The 16,527-nt window shown below is 46.9% G+C and overlaps 1 protein-coding gene across 4 annotated transcripts in view; it reads left to right on the top strand.

Moving 5' to 3' along the window:
• Fig4 (FIG4 phosphoinositide 5-phosphatase) overlaps positions 1 to 16,527 on the top strand; it is a 123,524-nt gene that overhangs the window by 43,788 nt on the left and 63,209 nt on the right. For all 4 annotated transcript variants that reach the window (XM_087597553.1, XM_087597552.1, XM_087597551.1 and 1 more), the window contains 8 exons: positions 2,257 to 2,357; positions 3,799 to 3,961; positions 4,331 to 4,428; positions 9,590 to 9,723; positions 11,469 to 11,585; positions 13,152 to 13,197; positions 14,437 to 14,585; positions 15,861 to 16,027. In XM_087597553.1, coding sequence (XP_087453679.1) covers positions 2,257 to 2,357; positions 3,799 to 3,961; positions 4,331 to 4,428; positions 9,590 to 9,723; positions 11,469 to 11,585; positions 13,152 to 13,197; positions 14,437 to 14,585; positions 15,861 to 16,027 — 975 coding nt within the window. The remainder of the gene's footprint in view (positions 1 to 2,256; positions 2,358 to 3,798; positions 3,962 to 4,330; positions 4,429 to 9,589; positions 9,724 to 11,468; positions 11,586 to 13,151; positions 13,198 to 14,436; positions 14,586 to 15,860; positions 16,028 to 16,527) is intronic.

Genomic DNA, 16,527 nt, shown 5'->3' with positions numbered 1-16,527 from the left:
TCTATGGCTGCCGTGGAACAGCAGGACAAACCCACACTGGGAGCAATGGGTTCGTCTGGTTTATGCTTACGGCACTGCTCATCATCTAAGGAAGTCAGGACGGGAACTCACACAGGGCAGGAACCTGGAGGCAGGAGCTGACACAGAGGCCATGGAGGGTGCTGCTCACCGGCTTGCTCCCACAGCTTCCTCAGCCTGCTTTCTGCCTGGGGGCGGCCCCACCTATTGACAACCATTTTCCGGCTATGTGAAGTAGCAGTGAGATGAGGGGTGTGCATCAGAGAGAAAAGGCTGCAGCCGCAGCCTGGGCACAGTGGAGTGCAGGCCTGGATTGGAAAGGATTGTAATGGAAGCCCTTGAGTCAGGCTGCCGAGCTCAGTTTGATGGCGACTTGGCTTTTCTCCTGCAGGTTGACTTCTCACTAATGCTAGCTAATGCTGAAACCTTTCAGCAGGGTGCCATCATCCTGTGAGGGAGAGGAGGAGGGGGAGGGGGAGGAGGAGGGGGGAGGAGGAGGGGGAGGGGAGGAAGAAGAGGAGGGGAGGGGGAGGAGGAGGGGGAGGAGGAAGAGGAGGTGGAGGAGGAAGGAGGAGGAAGAGGAAGAGGAGGAAGAGGAGGAAGGGGAGGAAGAGGAGGAGGGGAGGAGGAGGGAGGGGGAGGAGGAGGGGGAGGAGGAGGGGGAGGGGGAGGAAGAAGAGGAGGAAGAAGAGGAGGAAGAGGAGGTGGAGGAGGTGGAGGAGGAAGAGGAGGTGGAGGAGGAAGAGGGAGGAAGAGGAAGAGGAGGAAGAGGAGGAAGGGGAAGAAGAAGAGGAGGGGGAGGAGGAGGGTGGGGCATGCTATCTAGCACTGCTTCAGTTTTCTTACCACTTTTTGAGGCACCAGAGGGCATTTGTAGGGCAGCTGAGGGGCACAGCCATGCTGAGCGGACACGCCGCTTTCTCTGTGCCAAGTGTGGGGAGGAGAAGTGGGGTGTGGCAGACACAGGAACTTTGAAGCAGAGCTTGGGGACACCTGGCTCTTTATAGTCACCTCGACCACCTGACGAGATTGGTCCTCAATCACTTTTGTCTAAAAGAAGTCTTTCTGGGAAGAGTGTGAGTTTTTCCCCACCAAAGAGAAGGCGCTGCAGCCTCTCCAGACCATTTCTAAAGGGCAGTTCTAGCCTGGTCTGTATTTCCACGAGCTCGCTCAGGGCCTGGCATATAGTAATCATGATAAATGTTTGTTTTTAAACTAGTAAGCAGCATCATAGATGCCCATTTTAAAGCTCATTAGTCTAACTGATGAGTCTGGGCTGTTGGCAATCAGGCATTTAATGGGTTCTGGAAGCCTGTGCGATGCAGGAGTAATTGTTGTTTATTAAGTATTTACTACAGGCCAGACATCAGGAATTTTACACCAATTACCTGAGCTCATCCTCCAAACAACCTAGCAGCAGTGCAGATCAGTGATTTCTTTCTCCAGCAGTCTTGCAACTGGAAGTGCTTCAGACTGTGGATTTTTGTGTGTTTAGATTTTAGAATATTTTCCTAAACCTTTGATAACTGGAAGGTGGAATTCCAGTTTGTTTATGTTTCTTATACTCCTTGGGACCAAAGATGTTTATATAGCACATTTAGAGTACCTGTGTTTTGATTGACCCATAAGACAGGGTCACGTATAGAATTTTACACTGTGGGGTCATAGTGGAACTCAAAAGTTTCAGACTTCAAGGTGTTTTTGAGTTTTAGACCCCAGTTGTTCAACCTGTAGCTGATTTCTGATTGATTTTTCAAGAGGTGAGGTTATAACTTAGAAAGTTAAATAAACTGTATGTTGACCAAGCAGTGCACATGGACACCTTCCGTGTTTAGGCTCTGAATCACCTTTGCAGTCTTAAACCCACTCCTTCCCCAAGTGTTGGCAATTCTCTCCCTGATTTACACTGATCACTAAAGGACACGTGCCCTTGTGGAGAGGCATGGCTCCAGTAAGGAAGGACTAGTCGTATTCTCACAGTTTTACTTGGTTATAAGAAGAGACGTAATACAGTAACCTATATATTTCCTTGGTGAATCATAGAAATTCCCGTTGAGCATGTTGGGTGTTGCTATCGAACCAGGACAGATCTGAGGAACTGTCAGCCCGAGCTATTACACTCTCCATGGAGTGTCGTAAGGCTATTGGACAAGATGTATTAAGCGCATACAAGATAATGATTCTCCTAGCTTTCTGTGCCAATCACAAATGCTGAAACACTTTAACTTAGTTCTTAAGAGCTTCTGATCTATGGACGACCAGTGTATGTGACCCTAATAGCCAGAAGATCCAGTAGGTTTGCTGGGACGCGCTTTCTCAAGAGAGGTGCAAACTGTGAGGTAAGATGACAAACTGTGTTGCTGTAATGTTGTAACCTTTCATGTCAGCTTCACTGATGATGAGAAAGCTGCGGACTTCTAATTAACTTCTTAACATCTACCCGTATTTTATTTATGCGCATGCGTGTGGGTATGCCTTTGGGGGTCTGCGCATGCGCATATGTGTGCATATGGTGGTCCGAGGACGACTTGTAGCAGTCTTTTCTCTCCCAGGGATAGAATCAGATTGCCAGGGTTGATAGAAGGTGCCTTTTTTACCCACCGAGTCATCTCACCAGCCCTAATCAGCAGCTGTAAAAGGTGGAGTGTTTCTAGACTGGGATATTATCAAGAGAATAAATAATTCTCCAGAGTATGAAACGCTTAAGGAAAAAGGGCCAATCTATTGAGCAGTAAACTATCTTAGAACGGGTTGCGCAATGGAGGTTTGAGATGTCCACTGTTTTGGAGGGTAAATCATATCTGAAATACTTGGGAAATGTAGGGGCAAAACCTCCAGACACGCACTAAAGAGCGAGGCAAGGAAGTGCTCCTATGATGGGAAGGCAATAATCAGAGGGTGCACGGCTCCCTCTTCCCTTTCTCCCTCACACTTCCCTGTCGTTGTCTCTCCCAGATGCTCTTCTCTGCAACCGACTTCAGAGTCTGGATTATTGGTTAAGCATTGGGCTTTGACCCTAGCTTTACGTAGCAACACTCTTCTTAAATTTATATCAGCAAGTCATTTTATTTGGTACCTTAGGAACAATTATCAATTTGTGGCTGTATTATTTGCTTTTGAATAATGAAAAGGTAACCAAGCCGGGTCCTCAGTGTGTCTGGAAGTACTCCTTGTATCTGTATATACGTCTGTAAGTCACGTGGCCTTCAAAGCCTCCCTTCTCTCGCCTTGAGTCCTTCCGACCACCAGTGCTGCTCGAATCCTCACTTTGGTCTTCAGGATTGAAAGTTTTAGGTTCTTGCGTTCTTTATCTCCTGCATGACCTCACACGATTGTTTCTCTTTTCTCTGTCCTCCACCATTTACACTGGCCAAGCGCTGTTTGCTCTTTGTGTTAACGGGGTGTTCTCTAGTCCATTCTCTGCTTTTCTTTTTTCTTTCTTTCTTTTCTTTTTTTTTTTTTTTTTTGGACAAGACTATTAATTTATTATTTTATTTGCTAATAGTACAAAGGTTTTGTTAAAATTATATTGAGCTTATTTTATTTGCATCTCTTTTGTGTAGCTTCTCTGTAGTTTATTGATTAGCCATGTCTGTTAATTTTCAGACATGCTTTTCTGCTTTTCTTTATCGTGTTTTAATGGTTCTGCTCTGCTGCCAGCATGTAGTCCAAACACCTCTTTTTAAGATGTATCAAGTTATAATTTCCTTGTGTACTTGAGTTTTCTCATTTAAACATTCTCAGAGCAGAAACTATGTTTCACTGCGCCTTTCTTTCCAGGGAGATGTTGCCAACGAGGTGGAGACGGAGCAGATCCTCTGTGATGCCTCGGTGATGTCTTTTACCGCAGGCAGTTACTCTTCTTACGTACAAGTCAGAGGCTCTGTTCCCTTATTCTGGTCCCAAGACATCTCAACCATGATGCCGAAACCACCCATTACACGTGCGTGGGCCAGCCTGTCGGGAGTTGCTTTGGTCTGCTGTCACTCAAGATGATGATAGCTGTCACATAACTCTAATAAGTGGTTGGGTTTTAGTGAGATGTTGGTCCTTTGAGCAAGATTATATGGAGGGGTAACTTATTAGCTTTCTGCAGTGAATTCCTTCTTAACTTTAAATTGTGTGTTATTTTGCTTCAGAAATGGCAGGCTCATTCTGAGTTAACGTTGACTCAATGTCCGTAGAGCTACTTGAGAGAGTTTGGGAAAGGAAAGCGCTAGTTTAGTTGGACTGCTTTTCTTTTCAGTGGTTTGAAACCCCGACGAGTCTTTCGTCTCTGCCTTACAGTTCCATTCGCCTTTTCTGTTCTCAGTGGACCAGGCAGATCCCTTCGCACACATAGCCGCTCTTCACTTTGACCAGATGCTGCAGAGGTTTGGCTCCCCCATCATCATCCTGAACTTAGTGAAGGTACGATGTCTGTCAGATCCACGGACAACCTTTGTGAAGACTAAAGGCATTAGCCAGCTCAGCTCTGCCTTTCCCGGAGTGGGGTGGGGGGGGAGAGAGAGAGAGAGAGACAGAGACAGAGACAGAGACAGAGACAGGGAGAGATACAGAGAGAGACAGAGAAACAGAAAGAGACAGAGAGAGACAGAGACACAGAGACAGAGAGACACAGGCAGAGACAGACAGAGACAGAGACAGGGAGAGAGACAGAGAGAGACAGAGAGACAGAGAGAGAGACAGAGACAGAGACAGACAGAGACAGGGAGACAGAGACAGAGAGGCAGAGACAGAGAGACACAGGCAGAGACAGACAGAGATAGAGACAGGGAGACAGAGACAGACAGAGACAGGGAGACAGAGAGACACAGGCAGAGACAGAGATAGAGACAGGGAGACAGAGTCAGGGAGACAGAGACAGGGAGACAGAGAGACACAGGCAGAGACAGACAGAGATAGAGACAGGGAGACAGAGTCAGGGAGACAGAGACAGAAAGACAGAGAGACACAGGCAGAGACAGACAGAGACAGAGAGACAGAGAGACACAGGCAGAGACAGACAGAGACAGAGACAGAGAGACAGAGAGACACAGGCAGAGACAGACAGGGACAGAGACAGGGAGACAGAGACAGAGACACAGGCAGAGACAGACAGAGACAGGGAGACAGACAGAGAGGCAGAGACAGACAGAGAGGCAAAGACAGACAGAGACAGAGACAGGGAGACAGACAGAGAGGCAGAGTCAGAGTGGGGAGAGATGGAGGGAGGGAGCAAGGGAGGAGAGGAAGGAGAGATGTCCGCTGTGTCAGCGTGCTGTGTCAGCGTGCTTTGTCTGAGCTACTGTTCTTTGGTCTTAGGTTTCACATCACTTCTTCTGTGCTTGCCTTGGGGGAACTGGTACTAGATCTTTCTGAAGGAAGAGGGTGGTTTAGTCTACCAGGTTCCCGATTTCCTTGTGTGAACTAGATCTGCATTAAATTCCTTAGTCCCACAGCTTAAGACGAATGCAGCTCAAATAGCTACACCCTGGCCTTCATACATCCCACCCCCTTGACCGTCTATAAGAACCACAGCACCAAAAGGCTTCACTCAGAAATACGGTTCAAGAATTCAGTGGGCTTGTGAGGCGCTCAGGAAAGTGGTATAATGGTCTCTCAGGCTTTCCATCAGAGTACACTGTAGTCCATACAGTGTGTGCGCATAATTGGACGTGTGGGTCAGTAGAGGGCAAGACCACCCAATACATTTTATTTGTAGCCTTTGTACCTGAGTGAATTAAAAGCACCTCAGCCAGTGGCTAAGAAGACCTTGCAAACATCAGTATAAAGGTTTTCCTCTATTATGTTTATTAACACAGCCTTTTTTTCACAGCTGTCTTTAGATGTTAACTCCACACATATCTATTCACGGTTACAGATGTATATTCATGTCTCGTTTCCTGTCTGCTCGGGGTTATGTAAGTTGGAACCAGATAATCTATAACTTGGATTCAATGTTGAAAAGTAGCTGTAATATACACAGTTTGAAAATTTAGGTGGAAAATTTTAATGAAAACATTTGTTGATCTGCTGCTAGGCCTGATAGCACAGGTCCATGGTCCCAGCTACTCAAAAAGCAGAGGCAGGGGGATCACAAGTTTAAGGCCTATCTAGGCTGCGAAGTAAATTAGTTTAGCCTGAGCAATTTAGTGAGACCCTGTCCCAAAGTAAGAGGAGGGTAGGGGTGTATGTGGCTCAGTGGTAGAACACTTGTCCACATGTGTGAGGCCCTGGGCTCAGTCCCTGGCATTGTACAAATGGTGATAAGTGTGAGCGCTTTTTCAGTAATTATAGATTGCTAGTAAGAAGCAAATTACCATTAAAGCAGAGAGTGATGAGCTATTAGTGGAACAAATACCTAACTCTAAGTGAGTGGATCTTGTTCCTGTTTTATAGAGTATAATTGAAAAGTTCTTGTAAATAGAGCCCTGAGGGGCTGGGGATTTAGCTCAGTGGTAGAACGCTTACCTAGGAAGCGCAAGGCCCTGGGTTCGGTCCCCAGCTCCGAAAAAAAAGAACAAAAAAAAAAAAAAAATAGAGCCCTGAATGTCTGCAATGCTTGGAATTCTGTGTCAATTACGCACATTGAAAATGCTACTTAATGCCTGTAACTGAACTCAGCCTGGTTCTCCTTCCTGCAGTCTGCCAGTGCAGTTTGAAGTGAGTTTTGCAAAAACGTTTATTTACGAGGTGGCCAAGCATGTGGAGACAGGACAGCTAGCCTGGGAGCCCCTTTGCTCAGCGTAGGGTGTAGGTATTTGTGGCTAAAGAGGCAGGGGGTCTGAGGCATGAGGAAGGGTGATCGGAAGTAACCAAAAGGGGACGCATTGATGACCTGCATTGTGCAGTTGAGTTGCATGGCTCTTCACGGGACGTGAGTAGTGCCCGTGTGCTCTGAGGGTGGACTTCGGTCTCCTGGTGTCAAAGGTCACTCACCGGACACTTGCGCAAACCCAAGTGAGGGATTGGAGATTCCAGTTGGGTTGAAGCGGGCAGAAGCAGTATCAGAGTTGTTGGAAAACAGCTGGGCCATGGTTGCCCTCACAGCCCAGTGGTCAGAGGCGTTGCCTGTCATAGAGCTCCTAGGAGACTGCTCAGCCATGTGACCTCTAGAATGGTCGAGAACTAAGGAGTAAAATGCAGGCCTAGTGGGAGGATTGTCTGGTTCTTTCCAGCTGTGGTCAAGTAGGAGGATTGTCTGGTTCTTTCCCCGGTGTTCTGCTTCCCATGCTTTTTTACCTTGTGAGTTTACTTTGAATACTCGAGGCCAGTGAGGGGATTTAAAACTGTACTTGCTTATTGGTCTGACAATAAGCAGAGCTCAAACTAGAGCGTGATCAGAGATTAAGCCGCTGTTTCATGGAACGGAAAAGTCTCTTCATCACTGGCTTTTTAAAAAGCAACGTTAGAGTTTATTAAGAAACTGTTTTAGTGGAGAGTTTCAGTGTGGATCCGAGAGCAGGTGACAGGAGATTCACTGTGGCAGCACGCCCTCAGAAAGATAAGGTTTCATTAGATTGGCTGCTGATGAGGCTGGAGCCCAGGGCCTCTCACATGCCTGGCAAGAACTGATCACTGAGCTACACCCTCAGCTCTGTCACCAGCTATTTTGTTAATAGGATAAAGTGGATGCTCCCTCTTTTCACTTGGAGGGAGGTCTTGGTAAGCTGTGTTTAAACCATCCAAGAATGTCTGTGGCCATAGGATAACGGCAAGGACTGCCCGCTTCTCACTTGTTATTGGGTGAGGTTGCCAAAGGAAACGTTCTACCCATTTGCCCCATTGTGAACCCCTCCCTCTCTGGGCCCCACCGATGCACAGGGTGATTCTTAATTCTCTGTTCTTATTTCTTATATAATTTCTCCATTTGGTTTATTCAACTGTGCAAAAGATACCCTGGTTTGTTTGCACAATGGTTATTTTCCAGCTGGTGATGATAAAAACAGCACAGGAGTACTTTGATACCAGCAGTAGTCTCAAGTCTCTGTCACAATTTTTCTTTGCTTTAAGTAAAGGCCAGATGAAGGAACGGTAATAGCTATTTTTTACCGAAGACTCTGCGAAGAGCTTACATTGCTTTGTTGCATTTAAACCCCACATTATGGCTGGGAGGGACACCCTGCTGTTAGCACAAGGAAATGTGATAGCATTGGTGAGAGGCAGTGTGGTAACCTAGGATGTGCAACAGGCAAGGCGGCAGCAGGGCAGGGCACTGGTCCATGCAGGCTTTCCAGCCTCAGGCCCTTTGGCCACAGTGGTAAAGTAAGTGCCTGCCCCATTACCTCATGATTGCTTCTGCAGTCATGATTCACTCTGCAGTCCTCTGTGTGGGATTGCCTGTCCAGACCATGCTGGTTCCTCTCCGCATCCCTGCAACTGTCTGCTTTCAGTGGTGGATCCTCTTCTGTCCTGGATAAATAAATAAGTGTCGCTCTGTTAGAGAAGGAGGCTGTGGAGCACGGTGGGGACCTGGAGGAGGGTGTGGAGCACCCTGGGGACCTGGAGGAGGGTGTGGAGCACGGTGGGGACCTGGAGGAGGCTGTGGAGCACGGTGGGGACCTGGAGGAGGATGTGGAGCACGGTGGGGACCTGGAGGAGGATGTGGAGCACGGTGGGGACCTGGAGGAAGATGTGGAGCACGGTGGGGACCTGGGGAGGATGTGGAGCTCCCTGGGGACCTGGAGGAGGATGTGGAGCACGGTGGGGACCTGGAGGAGGGTGTGGAGCTCCCTGGGGACCTGGGGGAGGGTGTGGAGCTCCCTGGGGACCTGGGGAGGATGTGGAGCGCCCTGGGGACATGGGGGAGGATGTGGAGCGCCCTGGGGACCTGGGGGGAGGGTGTGGAGTGCCCTGGGGACCTGGGGAGGATGTAGAGCGCCCTGGGGATGCTGATGCTGCGAGATGGACAGAGAGAATTCCAACCTCCGTGGCTCTTCAGAGCTGCTGGCCCTCACTCAGTGAAGAAGTCTTAATTTGTGTGTATATGGTTTTCATTTTAGTAAACAGGTTTCACATCAGTATTGAGGGCTTGGGCTTTTGTCTTACTAAGGGGAGCACCTACACCACAAAGGTAGCAGAGAAGGGAAAATGACTAAGTGAAGTCTATTAAAATAATTGTAACTCCAGACATTTATGATTTCTTTCTCTCTTTCTTTCTTTCTTCCTTTCTCTCTCTCTCTCTCTCTCTCTCTCTCTCTCTCTTTCTCTCTCTCTCTCTCTCTCTCTCTCTCTCTCTCTCTCTCTCTTTCTTTCTTTTTTTGACAGGGTTCCACCTACCTCTGCTCCCCAAGTGTTAGGAATAAAAGTGTGTGATGCCCTCACCCCCATCCTGGCTCAAACATTTGCAATTTTTAAGAATAGATTTATTGATTTTATTTTATGTGTATTTTACCTGCATGCGTATCTGTATACTGTGTCTGTTTAGTGCCCGATGAGGTCAGAAGAGGGCATCAGATTCCCCTGGAAGTGGAGGTTATGAACCATCATGTGGGTGTGGGAATTGAACCTCTTCAAAAGCAACATGTGTGCTTAACCACTGAGCCAGTCTCCAGCCCCATGTTTAAGGTTTCAAATGTTTTTGGTAAAGGAGAGAGAGAAGAGAAAGCACGAAAGGATTCTGAGCGAGGAGCTGGTGGCCGCGGTTACTTACCTTAACCAGTTCCTGCCCCCGGAGCACAGCATTGTATACATTCCCTGGGATATGGCCAAGTACACCAAGAGGTGAGTGAGAAGCAGGGCCTCCAGCCTCTCGGGTGCCACAGCTCCGTCAGTTTCCTTTGTGAGACTTAGGTGAGGGTGCTGTGCCTCTATCAGGTGACAAGCTTTCCCCCTGCGCAGTCTGTCACCTCCTGCCCCCTGTTTCTATCTCATTCTCTACTCTGGGTCATCTGTCTCGTGGATGAGCACGCAGTAACTGCTGACAGGAACTCCTAGCTTCTTCATGTGCACACCAAGCCCCACCAGCCGGTTGGTTCTGGAATGCCACACCTTTAACTTATTCAGGGCTGATCTGTTTGAGAAAGCCTGCTCCTTAAGCCTAGAGCTAGTCCCACCCCAGGGTGGCCCTGTTGCTTGCCACCCACCTCCATCACCACCCTGTCCCATGTTTCCTCTCTTAACCTCCAAGATTTGGTCCAAGACTGATCTCTTCTAAGGAACCTCTTCCCACTGAGCCTTGCGCTGTCTTCCTCCAAGGATGCCGTGCTTCAAAGACGCTCCGGGTTTGTTTACTGTCACCGTATTGTTTTGTTACGTGCTGGTTTTTTTCCCCTGAATTTTTTATGGACTTAGTGCACCAGTCACACACACACACACACACACACACACACACACACACACACACACACACACACACACACGTTCACCCACTTCCTGGAGAATGCTCATCAAGTAGTTAAGATAGTCATGTTAACTTATGCTAGTTAAGTAGTTAAGGCAGTCATGTTAATCTATGCTAGTTAAGTCGTTAAGACAGTCATGTTAACTTGTGCTAGTTAAGTAGTTAAGATGGTCATGTTAATCTATGCTAGTTAAGTAGTTAAGCCAGTCATGTTAACTTATGCTAGTTAAGTAGTTAAGCCAGTCATGTTAACTTATGCTAGTTAAGTAGTTAAGGCAGTCATGTTAATCTATGCTAGTTAAGTAGTTAAGACAGTCATGTTAACTTGTGCTAGTTAAGTAGTTAAGACGGTCATGTTAATCTATGCTAGTTAAGTAGTTAAGACAGTCATGTTAACTTATGCTAGTTAAGTAGTTAAGACAGTCATGTTAACTTGTGCTAGTTAAGTAGTTAAGATGGTCATGTTAATCTATGCTAGTTAAGTAGTTAAGACAGTCATGTTAACTTATGCTAGTTAAGTAGTTAAGCCAGTCATGTTAACTTATGCTAGTTAAGTAGTTAAGCCAGCCATGTTAACTTATGCTAGTTAAGTAGTTAAGCCAGCCATGTTAACTTATGCTAGTTAAGTAGTTAAGCCAGTCATGTTAACTTATGCTAGTTAAGTAGTTAAGACAGTCATGTTAACTTATGCTAGTTAAGTAGTTAAGACAGTCATGTTAACTTATGCTAGTTAAGTAGTTAAGACAGTCATGTTAACTCGCGTTCCCATTTTTCTTCCCCTGCTCCTGCACTGTGCATAGTCATTGCCTGGTTATGTAGGGATTTGACTGACAGCTCCTGAGGAGGGGAAGGCTGTGCTGAGAACCTCTCACGGGAACATTTGGTGCCAAGAGTGTGGAATATGCTGGTATTTGATATATTATTGGCTTGTTAGCTATTGAGTACCTATTGTATTATTAATTATTATAATTAATCATATTAATTATTCCCATGTTTCTGTTACCTAAACCATAAGATTAAAGCAGCTGAGTCCCAGGCATCGCCGCTGTTGACGTCATTTGCTGTAGATGGAAGGGTAAGTATGCGTCAACACCTAAGTTCTCCCTCTTCTGCTTTCCTCCCTCAGTAAGCTGTGTAACGTTCTCGATCGTCTGAACGTGATTGCAGAAAGCGTGGTAAAGAAGACAGGCTTCTTCGTCAACCGCCCTGATTCTTACTGCAGCGTTTTACGGCCAGATGAGAAGTATGTATGACTCCTTACCTGAGAGATGGGGATGAGGCGTCTGCTGTACATGCACCTGAGTTCAACCCCCAGACCCACACCAGAAAGCCAGGGCGTGGCATGTGCTTGTCACCCCAGCACCGAGGAGGCAGAGAGCAAATCCCTGGGCAGAATGGCTCAGCAAGGAGAGGCTCCTTCCACCTAGCCTGAGTCCCTGGACCATATATTAGGAGAGGAATGACTCCTGCATGTTGCCCTTTGACCTTCAAATTGGGTACTGTGAGGTACACAGGCGCCCCTCCCACCCCCACACCATTAGCACATATATGAAGAAAATTTAGTCAGGGTATCTGTTCTAAAGTACAAATCTTCTAGGGGTTAGGCAGAGGGCTTGTGAGTGACAGAGCTTGCCTTATAAGTGTGAGGACCTTCATGAGAATGGCCAGCACTCATGTGAGAGCCTGGGCATGGCTCCGTGTGCTGTAACGCCAGCATGAGAGAGCAGAGAGACGCATTCCAGATGCCTGCAACTCACACACACACACACACACACACACACACACACACACACACACACACACACAGAGGTGGGCACAGCACACACTCTAAAATAAAATACTACAAGTACAGGAGGTCTATGCTAATTAGAGGACAGACGGACGGATGGACAGTTTTGGGGGGCTGTGCAGGGTCAGTCCCTGTGCACTCGAGAACTCCTGTGGTGGTTATGTACCTTCAGATGGACACCAAGAAGTCTTACCACTCACTTTGTGGCACAGACATCACAGAAAGCAAACTTGTGTGTGGTGAATTCCTTGTTTGCTGTGCAGCACAGCAGGGAAGTCTTCCTGACTGACAGTCGATACTTCCCTGGAAGTCGAATCTGGCAGCACGCCATAGTGATTTGCTCATAGCTTGTTTGCTGACGGCTTCTGGAAAGGGCGTACTCCTCACGTATATGTAAAGGACCCAGTGTCCTGTATTTCCAGCATTTGATTCTCAGTCAGCATAGTTAACTGCGGTGGTGGAATGAGAAGCTGGAATCGAAAGGTGTCTATGTTTGGAAGAAGCCTTCTACTGTTAGTTCACAGAGTTTGCATCTCAGGGAATCTTAAGGTTCAGGGGAAGACAAAGCTGTGGAAAGTTTTACTAGGATGACGCCAGCAACTGTGCGCAACCGGTTACAGAGACTGGAGAAAGGTCTGGGCTTGGAGGAAAGCCAGGGCAGCCAGAGGTTGAGGCCGAGAGGCAGCACAGTACCCTCCACCCAGCTTGCTTTGCGTATGGTGACTGGCTGTCTCAGTTGTTCAAACTAAAAGAGCAAGAGAGCAGAACTGTGTGATGTCAGACAGCTTCCCTTCTACTGCTGCAGCTCTTAGAATCTACACATACATGTCATATCATCCCCATATACATGTCATATCATCCCTGCATACATGTCATATCATCCCCACACACATGTCATATCATCCCACCCCTTTTAAAAATGGAAAACAGGGTTGGGGCGTGGCTGAGTCATGGTGCATGTGCCCAGGGAGCCCAGGGCTGGACGACAAGGGGATATAAAGCCTCTGTTTTTCCACACAGGTGGAACGAACTAGGAGGTCGTGTGATTCCCACTGGTCGGCTCCAGGTATGGGTAATATTATAGTCATACAATCTGTGTCCATGGTGTGTAATGTTTGGGGGGTTTAGGACTTGGCTTTTGGTTCTCTTTGTCTTGTTTTATTTGAGACAGACTCTCCCTGAGCAGCCCAGGCTAGCCAGACCTCACTCTGTAGATGAGGCTTTCTTAGCACACAGAGAATCCTGCTTCTGCTTCCGGTGCCGGGGTTCCCTGTCTGCCACCACACACAGTTCTTTTTCTGTAGTGTTTTCCATTAGCAAATACGAAGAGGTATTTGGTGCAAAATCCTTAATAACTCAAAAAAGGTTTTTTAAAAGCCTTCTTGCTAGTGTTTAAATCTTATATAAATATGTATACCCGATGCTATACAGCCCATACATTTCTCTTACATATAAAGTTTAAAAGACAAGAATATGGGAACGATAGGTTAGATTGATTTTGGAAAACAAGCTAGTGTGCATTACACTTATTAGCTATGCTTTACACATGACATGGCTGGTGACTGGAATGATGGCTTTCTGCTTTTAAAGGTTCCCAGCACCCGTTCCATCCCACCCTTCTATAGGGTGACTCTGCTCCAGGGAAACTGATGCCATCTTTGACCTTTATGGGCACCAGCACATACAGGCACATACAGGCACATACAGATACATACAGACACATACAGGCACATACAGGTACATACAGACACATGTAGGCACATATAGGCACATGCAGGCACATACAGGCACATACAGGCACATATAGGCACATACAGGCACATACAGGCACATATAGGCACATACAGGCTGCACACTCACACACAGACACACACACACACACACACACACACACACACACACACACACATCACATCACATACATATACATATCCACACAGCTTTAACCACTAAATAGTTGGTTTGTATAATGAAGGAGCAATATCAGATAAAAATTCATATTTGACTAATTAGCAAATACAGAGAATATTGGCTGGGCGCTTTATCTTGTTGAGCCTTCAGAATAAATTCAAATGATGCTTATGATGCTGTCAGAGCAACATTAAATGAACAGTAAATACAACCATATACGATTAGCAAAGTGTTCTTTATTACTTTAAACTCTGAACTCTGCCGAAAATTAAATACTTGTCGGGATTAGCACCCACATCATTTTCTCTGTTACTGCAAGAGAGGAATTTCCCTGTGGTCGGAAGTAGCTCAAGTGTCTAACGGTGACCTGAAGGCCTCCCTCTGCTCTTCGTAGACCGGCATCCTTCGAACCAACTGCGTGGACTGTTTGGATCGTACCAACACGGCGCAGTTCATGGTGGGCAAGTGCGCCCTGGCTTACCAGCTGTACTCCTTAGGGCTGATTGACAAGCCCAACCTGCAGTTCGATACGGACGCAGTGAGGTAATTCCAGTCACAGACGCAGGCTGCCCTCACACGGGTTCTTACAGCTGGTTCCTACTCTTAGCTTCTCAAAGGTTTATGGCTGGATGACAGCATTCAGGTTCCTTCTGTATTTCTACCACGTGGATATCACTTTGGGTGCCGTGTTGCTTGTGTTATCATGAAACACTGGTTTCTGAAGATAAATTCAGAGTACATAGACAAACTAATAGGTTAAATTAAAACCCAAATGGCGTTGATAGCTGGTGAGCTTCTGCACGCATGCTGAACTAGAGGTCAAGGTACAAAGTGAGTAGCTCAAGATTCCTGTTCCTCCATTGTCTGTCGCTCTAGAGAATAGAAAGTGTATGGCTGACATGACGGCTGGGCTCCGAATGTTCCTGTCACCCTTAGGTCCGAGTTGAAGTCCTCACCCCTAAAGTGGTGGTGTCAGGGAATGGGATCTCTGGGACATGCTTGGATCTAAGAGTGCAATCCCTGTCACTGGGACTAGTGGCATATTAAAAGTGACCAAAAACAATGTTGGTGAGTCTCTTCACATGAGGACAAAGCAAGGTGGCACCGCCTGTGAACTAAATGGGCCTTTGCTGGACAGTGAATCTGCTGGTGCGTTTATCTCAGGTGTTGTAGCTCCTAGAAGCATGAGAAATAAAGACTTCTTGTTTGTAAGTCACCTTGTCTATACCACGTTGTTACAGTGGCCTAAACAGCAAGGCGCTGTCTGTAACAAGACCATGTGTTTAACAACAACTCAGAGGGACCAAATGATGTCACGGGAAGTGAGTTACCCTGGCGGACAGTGGAATGAGAGCAGTGGCTAGAGACAGCTTAGTCCAGCTTTAGTAAGTTACATTTCTGGAGCCTCATTTTCTCATTAGAGTTTTCTGTGTAAAACAATGCATTTTACATTTACACCCATCTCAAGCTGTTGAAGAGTCCACGTGAAAGATTCAGAAGGATTCGTAACATCAAAGACTTTTTCCCAAGTCTGGCCTTCTGGATGGCTTATACAATCATTTTGGTTAATTTTTCTTCGTATTGGGGACTGACCCCGGGGCATGTGCTCTATCCCTGAGTCTTGCCCAGTCCCTCTCCCCATTTTACATTCTGGGACAGAGTCTTACTTTCTCGGGCTGCCTTTGAGTCCACTCTGAGTCCAAGCAGGCCTTGAACTTGTGATCCTCCATGCTCAGCCTCCTTGGTAGCTGGGATTATGGATCTGCATCACCAAGCCCGGTGACAGCATTGTGTAATGTGTGCTTTCCTTCCGTGTAGGTTATTTGAGGAACTCTATGAAGACCATGGAGACACCCTTTCCCTGCAGTACGGAGGCTCTCAGCTGGTTCATCGGGTGAAGACCTACAGAAAGATAGCGCCGTGGACCCAGCACTCCAAGGACATCATGCAGACGCTGTCTCGGTACTACAGCAATGCCTTTTCAGGTGAGCGCCTGGCAGTGGGCAGTCCTACCACTCACACCTCAGCCGGTTTTCTTCTGCTACACAGATGCTTTTCTTTTTAGCTCTTTTCTTAAATAAGGTTTAAATTATTTATACATTTAAATAAAAAGGATTTTGTGACTTAGAAGGCACTGAGAAACAATTTGCTCAATACCTGGATATATAAATATTAAGGTGCTCGTTGTGTCTGGTTCCACACATCCCCAGCTGGTCTCCATCTGGCTGAGTAGCCAAGGGTGACCTTGAACTTCTGACCTTCCTGAATGCTGGGATTGCAGGAGCGCCCCTCTGCGCCTGATGTATAGGGTGCTGGGGATTAGACACCCAGTGTGTGCATGCGAGGCAAGCAGTCTGCCAACAGTTACTATGCCCGAGTTCTGTGTTTTAAAGCAGGACACCGCTGCACTCTGCCACTTGGAGTTGCAGCATTTATGTATCGGGACGTGGATGGATTTCTTGACTCTTCTTCCTCGTGTCTTTCT

Source organism: Rattus norvegicus, chromosome 20, assembly GCF_021556685.1.
Source record: "Rattus norvegicus strain SHRSP/BbbUtx chromosome 20, alternate assembly SHRSP_T2T, whole genome shotgun sequence".
NCBI lineage: Eukaryota > Metazoa > Chordata > Mammalia > Rodentia > Muridae > Rattus > Rattus norvegicus.
Note: the sequence above shows the minus strand (reverse complement) of the source record. Positions and strands in the feature narration are given on the sequence as shown.